The following is a 20995-nucleotide window of genomic DNA, read 5'->3' as shown; positions in this document are numbered from 1 at the left end:
CACAATTTTAATGAATACTACAGCAATTAGATATATGCACTAAAAGAGGATTTATCACTGCTATCACTTTATCACAGTTAGGCTATTAATGAAAACTTTTGTTTCACCCTCAGAGGGTCTTTAGTGAACATTTCCATAGCTGTGCAATTTCCAATTATCCTTCTTAGGCCATCAGGATAGCTGGCTTAAGGTATTGTGTCTACTTCTGTTTGCACCAAGTGGGCCCTGCTATAAAGCAGGCAACAGACTGGGAAGGAATTGCTCACAGGAGAAATTCTTCACGAAGCACAAATGAGTGAGCTGTATCTTCTGAGTTTAATCCACAGACTTAAACCCCAGAGGCACTGGGGTACATAAAATCCTGACAACCAGGCATTCATAAACTCCAGAAAATTCTACCAGGAGGCTTCCAGAGAGTGTTATCCAGCTTCTTAGAAAAATAAACACATAGTAAAATTTGGAAACCTTGCAAATAAATACACTGCAAAAAGTATTTATGAAGTATTTTGTCTGTAAATTAGAGTTTTCAATTTTGACAGTTTCTATGTTATATCAATACAGAAGTTTAGCATTTCCGTATTTTAGAATCCCTCTGATCACCTTCTGAAGGTACACTGTATCCTTTATAAAAAGATAGGAATACATATGTTGTGATGTTCACTCTTAGAGTTAGCAGAATGACAACTTTTTTAGTCAGAAAGGAGTCTTGGTTCTCCCCATCTAAGATAATCCCAGTGCTTAATGAGTAGTTGACTGGTCGTTAATTGCTGCCTCTATCCAGGTGCTGGGAACCTGCTGTCAGAGCACACATTTCTGGGCCTTTGCATAACAGAGGTTGAGTGTACAGGGCTGCCTTTAACCCTGGATTTATGGCCTTCCTAGTAACTGGACTTTAAATTTGCAGTCTTCTCAATTGCTACAAGAGGCAGCTTGCCACCACACAGCTCATTTGTACTCAGTTCCTAAAACAACTGCTGTGTGCCATAGCCTTAACAATATTTAAAGGTACAGCCAGGCCTGCCTAGCTTAGCTGTCTTCATTGCCCAAAACTTTCAGGCTGTTTTGATTAAACTCACAAGCCACTACCACTTCTCTTCAGCATTGTAGCTGCAAGCAACTCCCCCTTTCTCCTTTGCCCTCAGAAGAGCTTGAAGTCCACGACGAATCTGCCCTTCTCACACATCAAATTGAAGACCCATATCAGATCTACCCCTGAATAAGGGCAAAAGGGAAGAGAGTCCCTTCTCTGGATAAAAGCACAGTGAAATAATACACACACAGTAAAATCTGTTTAAAAACACAAAACATATCTCCTGTCAGCTGAGTACGGTGCTTAATGTGAAAGCCGAGGGAGTCCAACATTTTAAAACATAGGAAAGTACATGGCCTTGTTTATCACCTTACCATGCTGGTGCCTTTAGTTTAAACAGCTTTTCTGAAGCCTGGATCACTCGTATATGATCATTAGCCAACATACTGGCCCCCAAGAAAGATCCCACTTCCCAATAGCTTTGCAGTTTCTCCAAGCTCCCCTTTTTACCAAGCAGGCTGCTGATCTTTACTCCTGTAGCAAAGAGAATAACAAGTCACAAGAATTTGTATTAATGCAATTTTAAAATAACCATTTCCCTTATTCAAAATCTTTTAATTGCTTACATGACTATACCCTCTCCATTTGGATAAAATAAGATGGAAATCATACTTACCAGTTAATGTTATATGCCTTCCAAACCTTCTAATTGGTAGAAAATTCTTTTTTCCCCACCCCCTCTTCCTACAGGCTTCTCAAGAAAGGAATGTTAAGACATCGCTGTCAGGACAAGGCCACAGTCAGATTACCTATGTTCTTGCATGGACCTCATCTGTAAAGGTAAATTGGGGCCTTAGGCTACACAACATAGCTGCAAAAACTTAACAGATGCTGAATAAGGCACCTATTATGTTTTTTTCTGCTTTGTTTTTTTAACTTACAAGCCCCAAGCCCCAAACTTACCTTTATAGACAAGGTCCCATGCAGAAGGAACAGATGATCCACTGGGCTTCTTCCAGCAGTGATGTTCTTTTAACTGCCGCAAGTCCTACCCCAATGAAAGACATCTATTAATATTCACAAGCCCCTCAGCAACTCAAGACTACGGCGAGCCTCAGGTTTTGTTTTGACTTGCTAAGTTTGCTGAGAACCACAGGCTCCCCTGTGGCCTTCAGGATGAGTTTTAGTTCATACGAGCTGCTACATACAGCTAACATGAGATATGCTACACCATCCCCTGCAAAAAACCTCAATTTTCAGCTTACACAACAAGCCGCTCCACCACTGTAGTTTTTTATTCACTTTTCCCACAGCACTCCACTATGACAGTTTCCATCCCACATCATCTTCCATTGTCCTTGATATTCAGGCTGAGTATTCACAAGACATTTCAATGCAGCTCTTGATCTTGTTTTTTTCCTTAACCTTCCCTGAGTAGCTAGCAGACTAAACTTCATGGTGGAAGCAGTAATAAATATTATCAAAATGGGTATCATTATGTAAGCTACATTCCAGCCTACAAAGTTTATCTTGTTTTATCACATTGCTCACATTTTTATGACATCAATGTCAGGTAATAAAGGCTTTTAAAAATGCCATGGATGGTACAAAGTATCTCTGATCTGCCTGAGAAATGTCACCTGCATCAGCTCCACAGGGTACCATGGTGACCATCTCTGCAAGGCTTTCAGCCAGGGTGCTATACACCCTCACACTGTCAAAGAGACCACTTGAAGATGTACACCTCCTCTAGTCAGTGGAGAATAGGGAGGGGGAATTTGTGTTGAAAGTGTTCAACTTAAGCTGGGTTCCAGAGAACAAAACCTGAATGCCATCCAGAAAACACAGTAAATGGAAAAATTAATCTCCCCCAGGACTTTAAAGTAGCACTCCTCAGCACTACCTGCAAAGACCAAAGGGCTCTACTAGAACATTTGCATACATTTGATAGCAACACACAATAAAAGACAGACACCTCCTAACTTCCACAGGCTTTTAATGTGGCTTCATCACAAGAGGTGTAAGGAGCTGGTATCACAGAGCTACCTGGACCGCTTCAGTTGGACCTGCCTTTGCTGATAGCTGTGCATAGGGCCAGAGCTGAAGTGAGGTACAAACTGAGTGTGGGGGTCTGATGAAGAGTACAACTCACATGGGGAGGGACCCACGTTACTGGCTGGCAGGGAGAGGTGTCTGCTAGTTGGGTAGGACTGGTGGCAGCAACCATTTTGAGTCCCAGCTCAGTAAGGGAGACTTAAAGGAAGATAGGGGGAGAAAGGATGGATGTGTGGCAGTACCTCAGGACACCAAGTCAGGGAACCATTACTGCTACGTAGCCTGGAGAAAATGGAAGTTTTACCCAAGTATTCTGTCAAGTGGATCCTATTACCTTAGAGAAGGCAACATCAACCTCTCATCAAGTTCTTCTGAGAAAGGTGAGGTACTTGGTGCTATAACTCACTCTAATTTGCTGACCATCCTCTGCAAAGCTCATCTATAAAGTCACTCATCCCTGAAAGGCAAACTACTTATCTCTGGAATGTAGCTGCTTGGTGAGGTAAGAGGTCTAAAGACTATAACTTTGTAAGAGATTCTAAAGACTATAACTTCAATTTAAAGAACTTGGGGGGGAAGGATTATTTTGGAAACTTGCAAAGTGAACCTTCATGAATTTAATTCTGAGTTTACGGTCTCCTTGTTTTCCCTTTTCTAAGTTTATTTTTATTTCACCATCTTTAAAAGGTTCTTTAGAGTATAAGAAAATCCAGGCAAAGTCAACACATTCTCTCCTTCCATGATAAACTTGCCATTCACAAGGGGAGGGGAAAAAAGCAGCAGGAATTCCAGTATATTTTATCAGAAATATTTTGCCTTTAAAACAAATGGGGCAAAACAGAGGAAACATTAATGCCAGAAAAGCCTTTGTTTGTATAACACCAAGAATATGCCCACAGCTTGTGACGTAAATAAGATAACAGTAAGTAGATATTACCAGTTAAATATTAGTTTGAAGGCTTTATAAATAAACTGCTTTTCTTCCTCAAGTATTGATGGAACAATTCATATTACTGGATCCTTTGTGTGTCAAAGTTGCACAGCCTGCAGAGGTCATAACTGTCACAGCATTTCTGTTCTCGTCTCAAAGTTATTTGTATGGTTTATAAAGCAATACTACCAAGAAAATAGAAGGAGGGTTTTTATTAATAGTCAGTTTGCTCATTTAGTTGTGAACTATTATTTGACAGGTACAGGTAGGAGATTTTAGAAGGCAAATTTTCTGAGCTGATGCAGATTGGTAAAAATTCTCTTGGATTTATTCTTATTTTACTGCAATTATTACAATATTCCCAATGTAATCAGATATGCATCTCCTAATTACAGTCTCATGCACCCTCTGAAGAACTGATAATGACTGCATCCTTCCCTACACCTTTCCCAGCCTAGCAATATAATTTCCATTTAACCTGGACTGAACTCGATGGGTTTGTTCTTGCTTCTCTCCTGATCTCCCAGCAGAAAGCAGAACTTCTCTAATTTCTGTGTACTACAGATAATGCTGTGGGTGGACACCAAACAGAAAGTACTGCCTGGCAAATCTAACTATTGCTAAAAAATGATCTTGTACACACAGATCTAAACAAGAGGTGTCATCAAAAGAATTACACACATGTAAGAGATACTTAGGACCAGAAAAAAAAATCAAAACATATTCCCATATAATCTTTGTTATTATAATGCCTGATTTTGTTTAAAACATTTACCTCAGACAAAGAAAATACTAAACTATCCTCAGAATCTAGCACAACTCCAGCCATCTGATAAACCTTGTACAAAGATCATTGTAAGGTCTTGCACCTGGGAAAACATAATCTGGGAGTGCAGCACAGTCTGGGATCTATTGCACTGGAGAACAGCTCTGTGGAAAGGGGTCTGGGGACCCTGAAAAACAAGCAGCTGAATATGAGTGAACAGTGTGTTTCTCCAGCTAAGAAACCCAATGGGATGTTGGGATGTATCAACAGGGGCATCACTAGGAGGGATAAAGAAGGCATTATCCCACTCTATTCAATGCTTGCCAGGGCACTTCTGGAATAATGTGTCCAGTTTTGGTTGTCGCTATACACAAAAGATGTGGACAGGCTGGCGACGGGCCAGAGAACGGCCACAAAGATGAACAAAGGACTGTAAGCCTGCCATATGAGGAAAAGCTGGGTTTGTTCAGCCTTGAGGAGCAGGCTTAGGGGAGGTGTTATCACCCTTCAGTGGGAAAAGGGTGGACACAGAGAAGATGGAGACTCCCTTTTAACAAGGAGTAACAAGGAAAAGACAAAGGGTAATAGGTAGAAGTTACTATTGGGGACTTTCCAATTGGGTACGAGATGAAAATTTTTCAAAATTTGAAGAATCAGCTCTTGGAATCATCTCCCAGAGAAGCAATGGATTTGCTGACACTGGACATATTTGAGGTTCAGCTGGACAGAGTGCTGGGCCATCCTGTCTAGAGTGCGCTTTTCCAGAGAAAGTTTGTAGCAGATGATCCTGGACGTAATGTTCAACCCAGCATTCCATGATAGTGACCACAGTCTTATCAACAAGAAACAAATGACCAATGATACACATAGGGTACACTATACTCTAAATGTATTTGAAGACAGGTTTCAAAATAGCTGAGTCAGTCTGACTAAAAGTATTTTGATAATATTCCCCATAACAAAAAAGAAAAATGGACACCAGTAACTAACATGAGGGATTGCTGTATCAAGGGTTTCCAGCAGACACCAACTAAATGTTAACATAAGACAGGCAAACAAGCACACAAACAAACTACCTAAGGAACAGGATACTTCTGCACTAAATAATTCATCAGCTGGCGCTGGAACCTTATGTAAGAATGAACATTCATTTCTGTAACAGTCTCAACACAAACAATAAGGAAAGCAACACTGGACAATAAGGAGAACAACACTTTTCACAAGAAGATGATACCAAAGAAATAGCACATAAATTTCATCAGTAAAACAAATGTGTACAGATCTAGTTGGCTGTAGTCTGTATGCAATTAAAAAGTTTCTTTAAAAGAAAAGGATTCATATTAAACTACACAAAAAATATAGCCCGGCTGCATTAAGCTACCTAGTTTAAAGTTAGGCCAGCTAGTGAGTATTTGTAAATGCTATGCAATGTATAGAATGTATCTTCTTACCTCCTACTCTGGCACAAGAATTTAAATTTCAGCACAGGATGTGGAAGTAGGCTATGCCAAGCAAAAAGTAAAATCTCACCCACTCACAGAAGGGCAAACACAGTATTTGGGGCAACTCTGCACAGCCTCACATATCCAAATTAATACCTTCATTTACACCTGAGAATTTAAATTTCACTTCCACTATTTATGTGAAAGTAATCATCTCACTCTGACCTTCATACTCAAAATTACCCCAGAAATTACTTCCAGATGCACAGTGAATACCTAACTTCATAACTAGAGCAGTCACTGAATACAGATAAATTCAGTGGAGTGAAAAAATTTGTTTCTTTCTCACTTGACAACCTCCTCAGGAGAAACAAAGATAAAAAAAGACTTTACAGAAAGTCAGGAATTATACAAATTCATGGAGAAGAACACCAAATGCAATGCATATTACAACATGCAGTCCTTTCTCCCAAATCTTCCCTGAACTTATTACTGAATAATCTCAAGTTTTCACTCTCCTCAAATCCAGAAAATCACAAACAAAATCATAAACTAATACTTCCTTCTTAAAAAAGAAACTTTTTATTGCAAGAGTGGTGAGACATTGGACCAGGTTGCCCAGGGAAGTGAATGCTTCTTTGTTGGAAGTGCGCAAGGTCAGTCTGAGCAACCTGATCTAGTGAAAGATGTCTCTGCCCACAGCAGGGGCTTGGACTAGATGGTCTTTAAAAGGTCCCTCCAACCCAAATCACTGTTATCCTTATGATTCTATGAATACAGACATTCAGAAGCCTCTAAGAATGTATCAGAAGAGAAATATTCTTCTCTCAACCCGACCCAAGCTCAAGTCAAGTGCATTTTCCTCAGTCTTAGGATAGACTTCTCATCCATATTCCCTCCAGGGGTTTGTGTTTACTTTAAAGAGTGCTGGCTGGAACTGGATTCCCATTTCAGGTGCTCCTGCTTCACACAAATGATGCCATTACAAAGAAGCTTAGCTTTTACTGAACTCGGGTAGCTATTTAAAACCTTGACACTGAAACCACATCTTCATGACAGCACTCACCTGCAGTCAGGTGGGACCAGCAGTGGTGTGAGAGACCAACTTAAATATTCACATGCTCTCTATCAAAGCTTTCACATACAACCATCAGATTTTCCCCCTATAACAGTGGGTGGTAGTGTACTTTCACTAGAATGTGATTTCACCATGAATTTGCAAGTTATAATTACCAACTTTCCGCAGCTCAAAGGAAGTATCAAAGCAATGTCCAGCTGCCAGAAGGAGTACTGCATAATTAATTCCTGCTGGTAACGTTGGCTCTGACTCAAACGCCTTCTTGAACCTAGAAAAACAAACATTCAAGCTTACTTTGTAAATAATGCAATCTAGTTGGGGCATCATTACAGTTTTAGGTAATTTAAGAGCTTATCTCCTGTTTACACAGCAAGAATCCATAGAAGCAAAAATATTTTACTGTTTTCCACACATTCTTTGTGGTTATTTTTAGGAGTCTGATATTTATACATCCTCCTCCCATTTCCTTTCGCCCCACACAACAAGCACAGATCCTAATCATCCATCCCAGTAAAATTATCCCAGTAAAGTTACAGTATCTTACAATATTCCTTTAAGATCAAATAAAACCAAATAATACTATCAGTCTGTAAAAGACATGTTTCAGAGTTATATTTATTAATAAGCTCATTAATTTAGTCTTTAATATATGAAATTTTATTGACTTGAAACCTTAGATTTTATTGTGGATCTGCTACAATGGCACACAAAAAAGCAACTGATACAAGAATATACATCACACTTAGCTATGATTTCAGCTACTCCAAATTTTATTCTTCACTGAGTGTCTTATTGACACTATCCTTATGAGTTCACATAAAAAAGGACTATACCAGATTTCATTCTCCCAAGAGGAATTGAGCAACCAAGAGAAATGGCAGAGGCATTCACCTAGGCTCAATCTTGTCTTAAAAGAAGTGGAGGTGCTTCACACAAACTCAACACACATTGTCCTCATGCTAGCAATGCAAGTAGCCGTGACAACAGCAACAGGACATCTGCAGTGGTTTAAACTCATTCCTCAGAATAAGAACACCTTTGGTTGCAGGTATATATACACATATTCACACCTCCATAGGGAGAAGGCAAAGACTACTATCATATGTGAGTTAAGGAGCACAAGAGATTTAGTCAACACAACTCACTACAGTAAGAGCAATGCAGATTAAAATTACTTTCTAAAGGATGAAAGAATTACAGAAAAACAAATGGAATTCATTCAAAAATTTTAAAAGGTTGTGAGATTACTATATAAGGAAGGAAAGAAAAACAATCGGTGCAAATCCTAAGGATTTGACTTCTAGACTGTGCTTTGACATGCAAGCAAAGCTGAGGCATTTTTATCCCACCAGGCCAAAAATACGGCTGGTTTTAAATTTGTTTGTTTGTCAGTTTTCCTGCTCTAATGATTAATGACTTTGCATCCTTTAACATAAGCTCTGCTCTCCAAAACTGTAAGACAGGCTTCTCTTCAGTCCCCTACATATATATATTTTTATACTTCAGCTGCCCACCTCCAAAGAACTTAATCATTAAACAAGCGCCTGCTGCTCTAAAGAAAAGCAAGAGAATCAGAGAGTACTAGATATTTTTCTTTCATCATCTGCAATTTTCTCTCTCTCTGCAAGTTACAAAAAAGTGAGGAAGAAAGTACACACAAAATATTTTTGCCTCATTAAAAAAAACCCTAATCAACACATAAACACAAAAAACATCCAACCTAAAAACAAAAAATAGAACAAACCAACCAAATAAACAAAAACTAAGCAAAGGAGAAAAAAAACAAACCAAAAAAAAAAAAAAACCAAAAAAATCTGCCAACTAAACAGGACAACACTCTCATGGATTCTAAGTATATATGTCTAAGGGAAGACCTTTAGCTGGCATTATCTGTTTGGAGACACAGCGATTTTAGGAACTGGACACCTTTTCTGCCCTAGAGATCTTCCATGCTTAAATTCTCATGCAATACAAAAAGGAGAGAGGGAAGATTGACAGAAGAAGAAGAAAAAGCCATGGAAATTAGTATTTTTGTTTCAATACAAGAAAGACTGTACTTTTGTAAAAATGTTGCAGCTGTTGACATTTGAGAAAATGTTGCAGTGCAGACACTGAATTAGGGAGGTAGTGGTGAAAAGATATGAATAAAGACTTGGTAGCCTTGGTAAGTCTGATTCACACTGTTGGTGCGAAACAAGAAAGTGACAGTTAATAATTACTCTTTCATTTATTCTCTCATATTTATATGAAAGATTTCTTTTATTCCATTTTCTAATTGTCAGAAAAGCACATTGTTGGTTTGTTTTTTTTTTAATTGGAATAGACCAAATTACCTTGCCATCACCAGTTGTTGCAAAACCAATGCTTTGGTTCTGCTGCCAAATTCTCTTTATCTCGTGCAATTCACTGTACTTCCCTTACATCCTTATTTTTCTAAGACTGAGATAATAACCTTTATCTCAACATAACACAGCACTGCCATTGCACTTGCACACACCTTGTCCTGTTGTGGCCTGCTGGAGCACTAGAGTAGACCTGCTCCTTTCTAAGAGCTTTTCACTGAGTTATGAGTCAACCTTTCTGCATGTCAAGACTGCTGTGTGACTAACACTAGAAACTCAAATCAATATCCTGTATAAAATATAAACCAAAAGCAATTGGACCATCCGGTACAGCTTCCAAACTCCAGCCTGACTCAACAGAGACCTCCTTGTTCTGTGGCAGGAGGTGCACAGAGCATTCTGTATTGGGTCTCAGTTGCCACAGTCCTTTCCTAGACTGGAATGCCTGCAATCACTTCCTGTCATCAGAGCCATGATTATCATGATTGCTAAGATGCATTTATTCAAAGTGTGTTTAAATAGCTATAGGAAGTCACCATTGTTATATATATAATCATTCTTAGTTCAATTATGTTTGATATATCAAAGTTTATCTGTTCATAAGGCACTATGAACAAGGAGAAAACAAGATGTACAATAGCAAGAGTAATTTGACTTTAATTTAGTCTGTAATAATGCTTGAAATTTGTAGTCAAAACTGGACTTTTCTTTATATCGTGTTCACGACATTAGCAAAATACAGTGTTTACAAAAGACCCCTGAAAGATTTTTACAGGCTTTGTGCTTTACAGGAAATGAAACTTTTTAAAATCCAGAATTATGCTAGGAGGAATGAAAATAATATGTTGCATTCCTGTTATTTCAACATCTTTTTAAATTCCAGTAAGAATTGCCAAGCTGAAAATACTGACCAGAAGTTATAAACTGCATTTGTATGCTGAGGCCATAACTGGTAAACAATTTTATCTTATCTTTTATGAGAGACAGCTCTAAGTTGAAAACCAGGGATAAATGACAAAGAAAGAAGAAAGCTTTCCGTTTTAAGCATTTACTTCAACAAGCAGCTGATGAGCACAAGACCAGAGCTAAGACGTGATCTGCAGGACACATAAATGCAGATTGTCTGTAGCCTCATCCGAATGCAGAGAAACAGCTCATCCTGACAGAAGTCTAGGATGACATCCCATGCATTCATTTTCTAACCTCTTCCATGTAACAGTGATTTAGTGCATTTCAAAAGCATTAAAAAAAACTAGATTCTTGTCTCTGAGATGAGGATAAGAATTCATCTATTATTGACTAGTTTTTGTGTGCTTCTTTGACTACTGATGCTACTGTAGTCCACTGCAATGTGCCTATACTATAACATGATGATAAAACTTTTACCACTATAGAGTGATAGAACTTTTGTCAGCAAGTTTGGAACAGTCATACTGGTTGTAAGTTAAATCTCTAAGCCTTGCTAGCTAATATCTGTCATATTCCAGACGTGCCAAACAATTCTCTGGCCCAGATTCCTAAGAATAACACAGTAAACAGGAGACTTCATATTTGGGAAAAATGAAGAGTTTAGTTTACACCTAAACTTCAGGTCTCTGAGGCACTTCAAGAACTTTGCAGAATGAGATGTGCGAACAACATAAATCTCTCATTCTCAAAAAATAAGCAAGGCAATTTAGAAGATTCATTCTATCCCCTAAGGATGCCAAATATTTGGAAAGTAAAATCATTTAAATATATTCTTGTTCGAGAAATATTTTCCCAAAGCTAACAAAAGGACATAGACCAGGAAAATAGTACTCACCAGAAAGTTGCTTTGTCCCTGCTTTCTATATCTATGAACCCAGATTCCAAAAACATGTCCTTGTAAATTCGACCAACCAGGCAGTACATATCTGAAGCTACTTGGTCTTCCTGTTCTACAAGGGGAATCATAATTTCTAGAGCTTTCTGTCTGTCTCCAGGCAGGTTTCTCCTGTTGAAAATAATAATTTTGATTAAAAAACCAACAAAGTTAACACGAAATAATTTGTCATGACTGTTCTTAATAGACATATGACTTCATCCATGTAAGATGATGGATAGACTCAATGTACAATGTTATATATACACACTTACCCCTTCTTTTTTTTTTTTTTGTCTTTTCTTTATGTCATGGGAAACCTTTATAAATGCCCTTAAACATAACTTCTCTCTCTCATGAAGCATCAGCTATAGCAAAGCACTGAAAACAGCATCAAGAACCTCCAGGGAAATTCTTAGAAGGGTCATGTGTTACTTCCTTATAAAACAGAAAAATACGAACCTTGATTTCATGTCTAGTATTTCTTTCAATGTAATTCACGTTCTAAAGGAAAAAAAGATTCAATCTTGTGTTTGTGATTTTACTTTTTATATACATTTTGACTGAGAAGCAAAACATCAAAAAAACACAAACCAGATTGAATTCCCATGATAGGGAAGGTTTAGGAGTAAAGCCAAAAAGGCAATATTAAAATAAGTACTTCAGACAAATAAACCATGTAATTGCAAGCATTAGACACTTCCTGGTGAGTCACAGCTTTGGTACATACATCATTCAGCATCAAAAGTTTAGAATTTTAACATGTTTGTGAACTAAACAATCAAATGACTCCATTTTCAACATTTCCACATCTTGTATTGACTCTCACTAATCCAGATTAATGAATTTAATGAGAACAAAACCAGTATGGCAAATAATGTTTTGCAACATGGATTATTTACACTTAGCTGGTCTTCTGAGACAGAGGTCCCTACTTTTATTTCTGTTTACTTTTCCATCATCAATGCCCTCACATTTCTTGATTTAGGTCAGACTAATCCTGACTAATTGAGCTGCTCCATCCTTCCGTGCTAGTGACCTGGATTAGAAGCAACAGACACATTTTTTCACAGCAAAGATTCAGAAGCGCAGAGTATTCCAGACCTGCCTCAGCTCACAAAATATCCTCTACAGTCCCAGTAAGGAGAAAGTTGCAATTTGCCCAAGTAATTCCTTCTTGGCACACCAAAGCATGAATGTTTTCATGGCTGTCATGGCTTCTAGTTTAATGGTCATTCTGGAAAGGAGAGGAATAGGAAAATCTCATCTGGACTCCTTTGGAGGTACTGTGTGGATCTTCTGCCAGATACTCTCAGAGGCAATATCTTGAGTCACAGAACCAGCGAAGTATAAGGATATGCCTGAAAAGATTATGCTGCAGTTTTCCAGGTTTTTAGTGCCTCAATGAACTAGTCATGTTTTCAAAGACAACTTTGTTTCAGAAAACTGTGACCCTGAGGTCCAAGCAACAGGTTACAGGTCCAAGGAACACCTAGTGACCCTTGTGAAGGCTCTGTAGAAGTGGCAGATATAGGCTGGACTATTTAATCTGCAAAATTTCACATATTTATGTCAAAGTGAAAACAAAAAAGGCACAATATTTATACCTTCATTTACCTGGTATAAAGACAAAAGTAAGGATCTGGACATTTTATTCAGACAAAAAATGCCAGACAGCTGGGATTTTTTTTTTAAATTTTATTTTTTTGTCTTTCAAAACCAGGTTTATTTTTCAAGTAATTCCTTGTGACATGTTTTGACATCACTTTCACATGATGTGCAGTTTTAGGCCTCCTCAGTGAACCTGAATTACAAAATTCAAATCTGTGAGAAGCAGAACCATCTATCGACATTTGCTATACTTGACAATTTCAATACCTGCTGACGCCTGGTCTACTCTGCTAAAAGTCAACAGCAAAATGTTCACTGTGATAACAGCAATGGAGCAGAGAACATCTGTAATTTCCTCTGAAAAAACACCCCTCTTCGTCACTTGCCTAAATGTCAGTATCCTAGAAAGAAAATCTAGGCTTGGCTTGTATTCAATCCATAGAAGCAGTGTATGTCACTCCATGTATCACATTTTGCCCGTGTTATCAGAGGACGTGAAAATTAGTTTATCATCATAATACAATAAAATCTTCCTATGGACATTTGAAAGGTCTGCTTCTGTCTCCTGACATTACCAAAATTCAGACTTGAATGAGATGATGTCTTTGCCAGCACAAATGAAGCAGCGCTGTCACTCACACAGCAATGTTAAAAGTGTATTTTACAGAAGGAAAATATCGTTAGGTATTGGTTTGCTCTAATTTAGGTACTGAAACAAAAAAATAATGCAAACCTGTGGAATGACAAATCAAACATGCTAAAGGAAAAGAAATGAAATTTAACAGTATGAGATAAAAAGAAGCTTAGAATCTCCAGAGCTGCTTCAGTCAAAATCATAGGACTGCGTATAAAGATTCCAGTAGCGAACTTCACATAGGATTACCCTTACAAAGGTTGAAATTTTGATTTACTGTTCCATAGCAGAAGGAAGGGTAGATTCTTACCTGTTTAGTGCAAATGCATAATGCAACCTCACATGGTGGTGGGAAGCCAAGTCAAAAGTGGGCAGTTTTTCTAAAGTTTTCACCAATTTCACAATGGAATCGTAATCCTTCCAAAAGAAAGGAATAATAAAGTTTTAAGGGGCTGTACTGAGGTATGCCTCTATAAACTCCTCTTCAACCTAAGCAGCTATTATTTCATACTAAGAAGTACTTTCAGTCCATTGTAAGTTTTATGAATTTCAGTTTCTTCAGTCTCATACTGTAAATGGCCTAGCACTAATCAGAGATGGGAATATGCACAGTATTTTGCAGAGAAGCCCAATTTGGTCTCCTGTGCTGCTTCAGCATGGTCCTGTGGAAATTTTCATACATCTGTTTCATTATTAAAGTTAGGAACTGAATGCATCTCAGTGCTCATATTATGCAGACATTACAAAGCTAGCTGCATCTGAATTAAGGCATGTCAAATCTCTGAAGTAGGCATAAGCCACAAAAACAAGACTCTTTAATACCACAGTTTTTAAAGTAGCTTACTCATTGATATATTTAAAAAACAAATAAAAATAAAAAATCAAACTCAAACCACTTCATAATGTTTAAGGAGTGACAGTTGAAATTATGGATAACAAAGCAGGCAATTACCAGCATCATTCCAAAACCTGAAATGTGAACTATTTATGTTTCTATAAGAAATGTCACCAGCTTTGGTGAAAAAGAATACATTTGCCTATCAATTGCAGAATGCCACCATAGTATTTAATGACATGCTGTTCATCACACAGCAGTACTGAGATGGAGAAGAGTTATTACACATCATGTACTTTTTCAGTACTGTTATAAAACCCTTTTCTGCTATGGAAATGCAAACAGTGAAACTACAAAACAAAATTAAAACATCAGAGAAGACGCCATAAAAGATTTTTGCTAGTAAGCTTTTCCACACATTTTATTAAAAAACCTGCGCCAAATGCACCAAAAATTTCTGTGGGAATGTAATTTAATTTACTATTCTTAGTAGCAAACTCCTACCTGGATGTCTCTGTAGGACAGCAGCAAGTTTATGACAATGTCAGCAGACAAGACTTCAACGTTATCGACTCGCTGTCGAATCCTTGCCAGCTCTGCCGCGAGCTCCTTGCCCGTGTAAAGTGTCCGGGCCTTTCTGATGTCGTTCAGAATGGATTCCCGGAAATACTGGCTGGAGAGGAACAACTTCACATCAGCACAGCTCTCCCACAGTGTATGTGCAGAACATGTATTGATGGAACAGTGTCATGCAGAGATTTGGTCAAGCTAATCTATTAAATGTCAGTTTTTCTGAACAGAAGGCAAAAGAGGCTGACGTTTATCTTGCCAGCTGGAATATTTGCGTTTTACACGGGTGTACAAGAAGACAACTCACCTGGAACTAGCCTGTGCCACCTTCAAAAGCTGAATAAATCGATCCACCAGGGGTAAGCATATGGGCCCGAGCAGAGACTCAAAACCAGGTGGCATCAGCTCTGTGAGTCCCTTCACGAAACTGCTATCACAGCAGTACACCTTGTTATGTGGAGTTATCATATAAGGAACAAATATGTAGTTCCCAGTGCACATCTGCAGGGAAACAAGGGGCAATATTTAGGGCACTTATGGCTTGGCAAGCCAAAGTATGAAACCATTGCATGTACTATCCGCAGAATTCCACCTGGTAAAGTCAAAGGGATGCCTGCTCCTTACTTCAGCAAGACCTAGTTTTGACTCATAAATTCAGTTTCCACATCAAATATGATATACACCTGAAATGTATTCTTTCAGATTTCTGATCTGCTTCCTGTAAAATCAGTCTTTCCAGAAGTATCAGGTTGACCTCAAAATTGTAATTGGCTCAATAGTGAAATAATTCTAAAGCCACACCCTGAAGAGGCAGATAGAATCAAAAGAAGCTGAGGTAATTGCTTTTCAAGGTGACATGATCAGAAGAAAGCAGTACAGTTTGGCTCACAGATACTGGAAACAGTAACACAATCTATTTGCCTCACAACAGGACAACCACAGAGAAAATTAATTCTCAGATGAACTGCAAAATTACTCAAATTGTTTTGCATTCAAACAGCAAAATAAATTCCCTACTATGTAGAAAATATTTTCAATGGGACTTCAAATCATACATAGTTCAGAATAATCAACAGAGCATCTCAGCATTGCTAAACCGCATTGATTTTTATATATCAATGTATGGCAGATACTTACCAAAAAAAAAAAGGAAAAAAATTAAGTGTCTTCCAAGGAAGAGGGAGGCAAGATGTCTGCTGGTATGTATGTGAGTACAGATTTATGTGCAGAGAAAGTTGCTGAATATTTGTGTTTTAAAGAGACAGAATGAGACAGAATACCAACAAAATCAGGAGTTCCACCATTCATCTCTCAAAGCTCAGACTCCATTACTGAAGTGCCCAGCAGCCCAACAACAAAAGCCTTAAGGAAGCATTTCTTGAGACCCATCATTTTTAGTATGCCTAAATTACTTCCAAGGTTAATTAGTTTCTGTTCAGCTGCTTTGACTCTCCCAGAAGTCAATACTGCAATGCAGACACTTCAGAAACTCCCTGCCTAGCTGAGCTCCACACATCAAGAGGGCAGTAACTGAATAGTTTTTGAATGCACAATACCAGCTGTGTGCTTAAAACATGCATTTTAACAGGCATTATTAGATTTTTAAAACATGGAAGGATTGAGGTAGTAAAGTACGCAAAATATATGTGTATAGATATGACAGTAAACAAATATTTGTGTACAAATCAGAGACTGGCTATGAAAAGTACAGGACTTATTTTTTAATTACACCCATCATACTATTGTAAGTATTGAAATTGTAAGACCTCAATATAAAGGCAATCCCACTGCACTTCTGAGGGGTTTTGACAGACTCTGTAAAATCTAAAAATAATTGGTGCAGGCAGTTACACGAGGTCAATTGAATTCAACTAACACAGAAGTTGTTTGGAGATTATAGCATACAGCGCCTTGCATAAGGGGTAATTTAGTCTTTTTTCTGCAACCATTGTGAACTACTGCTGCTGAAGAGCTAGGGAATATTTATCTCTGTGTGACTGCAGCAATTCCAAAGGAAACCTGAGAGCTGGGGAGTATATGACAAATTTTTTAACAAGTTACTAAGGAGTGGGATGCCAGAACCCAAACTGGCTGTCTTTGCAACGGAAAAGTGAATGGATACTTCTATTCAAGAATATCCTAGCATGTAAGGCAATCACATGCTTTCAACAGTGAATGGATGAACTTTTTACCCTGCTAAAATCTAATGAGCCCCACAGTCAAAGGCAGAGGGAAAATGATGAATTTGCTGGAACTGGTTTCAGCAATTTTAAGAGATGGGTACATTGCCACTGGCATAAGAGCCACTATTACACATAGGCAGACTGTTCTCCAGCTTTCCTTTTCTAGGTAAAGGAGAAAAAGGTTGAGAAGTCAGAGTCAAGAAAAAGGGTGAAGTAGCTACAGATATCTGGAGACAACCACTTTACTTCCTAATGTTTATTCAGTGCATTAAAATTAAATTCAAAACTATTTGCGCGAAGACCTTCTCAGACCTCTGGCACACTGCTTCCAATGCTCAATTCTTAAATAAAAATCAACTCTGAAAAAGGATGTTCCTATCTCTTGAAATTTACAGAACCCAAGGTTTACCCTTGTAAAACAGTCATGCCACCTACAGAGACAGTACCAGAGTCTTAATCTTTAATTCCACCAGGAGGAAAACTGCTCTTCCTGCAGTTGACAAGTGCCTGAATCCATTACTGAGCATGAGCTCTGAGAAACTCATCCTGAGTGCACCTTCTGTAGGAAGTACATATCTATTTCAGTGAAACAAGAGAGCCAGCAAAAGTTAGCTTATATGCATTCCTCCTGTTAGCTGAGGAGGGAAAAGAAAAGCTGGTTGTAATATAGAGCCTGGCATAGAAGACATGCAGACTCAAGAGTCTTTGGAAGCAGTGGACAGGAAAGAACTTAACAGTAAAAGACAGGAGAAAACACTGTGGGAAGAAAAGAGACAAAAATGAATCCATTTACAGTTGTTCAGAGGGCCCCCAGGGGTCTCAGGGAATTGTCTCAAGCTAGAACCTCACCCTCATATTCAGTAGCAAGCAGAGTGAAAACACAGTGGCCTTTCCCTCAGCCAGGGCATCACTTTGCTTCTTAACTTAATCTAGATAGGTATATTTTGTGGGAGCTCTGTAGCTATGAAACCTCTCAAATTTGGTTGAAATTCATCAGACAGACAAACAGGCAGATACAGAACAAATGTGGAGGATAAAAAAACAGTACAAGCTCGTAAGTTTCATTTCCTTAGGAAATGCACTTTAAAAAAAAAAAGTAGAAAGAGCACACATGCAATAAAGCTAAGAAACACAAGAAATACTGACCTCAATTTCACTTCCCTAGCTAAAGAGTAAACTAGGTAGATATTTAACGGCTAAAACTAACAAAGGCAGACATGCAGTAGCTGTGGCATCAAAAGAAAAAAAATAATCAGAAGTTATGTATTATTTACTAAAGGTGGTGGTGGAAGAGGGATAACAGTGACGGCGAGACTGCTTTTGTCTAACAAAGTCTATAGTCTCCTTCTCTGGAGAAACATGTTGTGTCATCATCACAAATTCCCACTGCATAGAGCCCTACTCCAGCTGCCTTTGGGCTATGATTAGGGTGGGAGCCCAAGAGAACCAAGCTGTGGGGGAAGCAGTTGTGGAGCCACTCTAAATGTCAGACCACTTTCAACCATTTTCCCCAAAGCAGAGTGTGTGACTTGATTCTTTCCTCATTCATCCGGTGATGCAACCTGTCTCAGCAACTTACACTTCTTTCTCATCTTTTTTTGTCAAAATATAAGCTACGCTAACGTAAGTCAGAAAGGATCAGGTGGTCTTTCTGACATGTGCTTCCCATCTGCACACACTTGCTTTACATTTTCACTGAGTGCATATTACTAGACTTGGAAGCTTAAATATATTTAACTTATTCTATTAAATTTGCCCTGTAATTCTCCATCCCAACACTGATCCCACAAAATCTGGTCTTTTTTCTAACCCTAATTGACTTCTCTTTATACTCTAAGTCTGTTAAGCACCCAAGACAAAATTGTTTTATACTGATCCATTTTGTGAATGGATCAAAGTAAAACATTCACCATATAATGTATAATAAAAGTAACACACGGAAGCCTTTCAATAAACCCAGGATATTTTTGAAGGAGTGGCATCTTAAATACAATTGTAATATTCTGTTATGTCAACACCCTTTAAAAAACAAGGGTTGAATACAGGGGCTTCAAAAATGGGTGGGAATAGACCCCCCTCAATCAAGAACAGGTGCTGCAAGTTTCATTTTGCAACCCTCTTTCTTTATAAAAACCTTCATTATTTAAGGTTCAAAAGTTCAAATTACTCTAGTGAAAATTACAGAGAGATTGCAGAGCACCTGAGCTATATGTTGAAATGCATTACTGAAAACACCTGGGACGGGCCTGGAGCGTGCATACAGCGAGTTAGGTGGTGGTCACTGTGGTTCACAACAACTTGGGACATCAGACAGGTAATCCTGGCCTAAGCTTTCAGATCAGCTGAGCTACTTTCATCTGGGAGATATGAACACACATAAGAAAGCCTTGGGCTAGCACACTCAGAACCTGGCAACACCAGGTCATTTTCTGACAGACTATCCACGTCAGCCTGTTTCATCAAGTCAGTCAGACTAATCAAACGGCAGAAGTGCTGGCTGGAGCCAGCTACACACATAAATGCCTACAACTAAGTGACAGATACTGTAATTAATTTTTGCAAATGTTTTAATTGCTCTGTATTTTTCTAATGTCCCTTCCTCATTTACTGAGGACAAATTTAACAATTCTAAAGCATGAGTAATTTCAGTTAGGGATGTAAGATAATTTTTAATAGCTCTATAATTACAGAATTTAACACAAGGCTTCTAGCTAGACCTAGTGGTCACTGGATCATTAAGCACCTCCTTCTTGTTCAATATCCTTCCTCAGCTTCTGAAAGAAATTAATATAGCACCTATTTGTATTCAAGAGATAGTCAAAATCAATAGCATATACTTACATTTTATTGATCACAGTAAGAATATAAACCAGCCCTTCTTTTAATATTCCCCTCTTCTACAGGACTACTTGTGAAAAGGGCAGCTTTTTGGACTTGCATGGGGAGACCATGTCTTCTTAGAAAGAACAACATGAAATAAGATAAACACTACTCTCTCTCTCTAAAAAAAAAAATCTGATGTAATACAAATGATTTTTTTTCTGAAAGTTGCACAGATTAAAAATACATGGTACTAGACAAACAAACATTTGAGTTCTGGCCAACTAATTCTCCTATCTTTACTTTTTCTTCAAAAAGAGGGGGAAACTCTGAAAAATTGCACAGAGTCAGTGATGCACAGTCCTTTCAATACCCTGAAGTTCTTTACTAACACTGCTCTGTTGGGATCATTTAGCAGTCAAATACACACAAATAGAGAAAAATTGCCTTCAAGGACAAGAAGTGTCAAAGAAAACAAAGATTCCCAAAACCAAAACCATGATACTTTAGTCATGAATGGGAGAATCAAGCAGAATCCCACCCACTTGCCAAAGCTTTAGGTCAGCATACAATGTAAATTTTAAAAAATAAAAAGAAAAAACCAGCTGAAGTTATAAAAATTGCCAGTATCTCTCATAGTAGGAACTGTTCTTCCTGCTGACACTCTTCTAATTAAAAGAACTTTTTTTCTATTTCTCCCACTCATCCTTTTGAAAAATATCTGCTTTTATTTCAATTTTTCTGGTGAAATTTTTAAGGTAGTTCTCTGACTGCACATAGTATTATGTGTAGCACATGGCAAAATCATAAAACAAGTTATTAAATCTATTCCCTCCATCCCCCAAATACACAGTA

The 20995-nt window shown here is 38.2% G+C and overlaps 1 protein-coding gene across 1 annotated transcript in view; it reads right to left on the bottom strand.

Moving 5' to 3' along the window:
- The window catches only part of MAP3K5 (mitogen-activated protein kinase kinase kinase 5), a 98496-nt gene that overhangs the window by 40980 nt on the left and 36521 nt on the right, over positions 1-20995 (bottom strand). Inside the window, exons 4-9 of the mRNA XM_084202077.1 lie at positions 15445-15638; positions 15072-15240; positions 14043-14149; positions 11449-11619; positions 7458-7570; positions 1405-1564 (exon numbers count right to left, since the gene is read on the bottom strand). Of these exons, the coding sequence (XP_084058203.1) occupies positions 1405-1564; positions 7458-7570; positions 11449-11619; positions 14043-14149; positions 15072-15240; positions 15445-15638 (914 nt within the window). The remainder of the gene's footprint in view (positions 1-1404; positions 1565-7457; positions 7571-11448; positions 11620-14042; positions 14150-15071; positions 15241-15444; positions 15639-20995) is intronic.

This window comes from Fringilla coelebs (assembly GCF_963513975.1).
Source record: "Fringilla coelebs genome assembly, chromosome: 3".
In the NCBI taxonomy this organism is placed as follows: Eukaryota; Metazoa; Chordata; class Aves; order Passeriformes; family Fringillidae; genus Fringilla; species Fringilla coelebs.
This window is presented reverse-complemented; position numbering and strand designations above follow the sequence as displayed.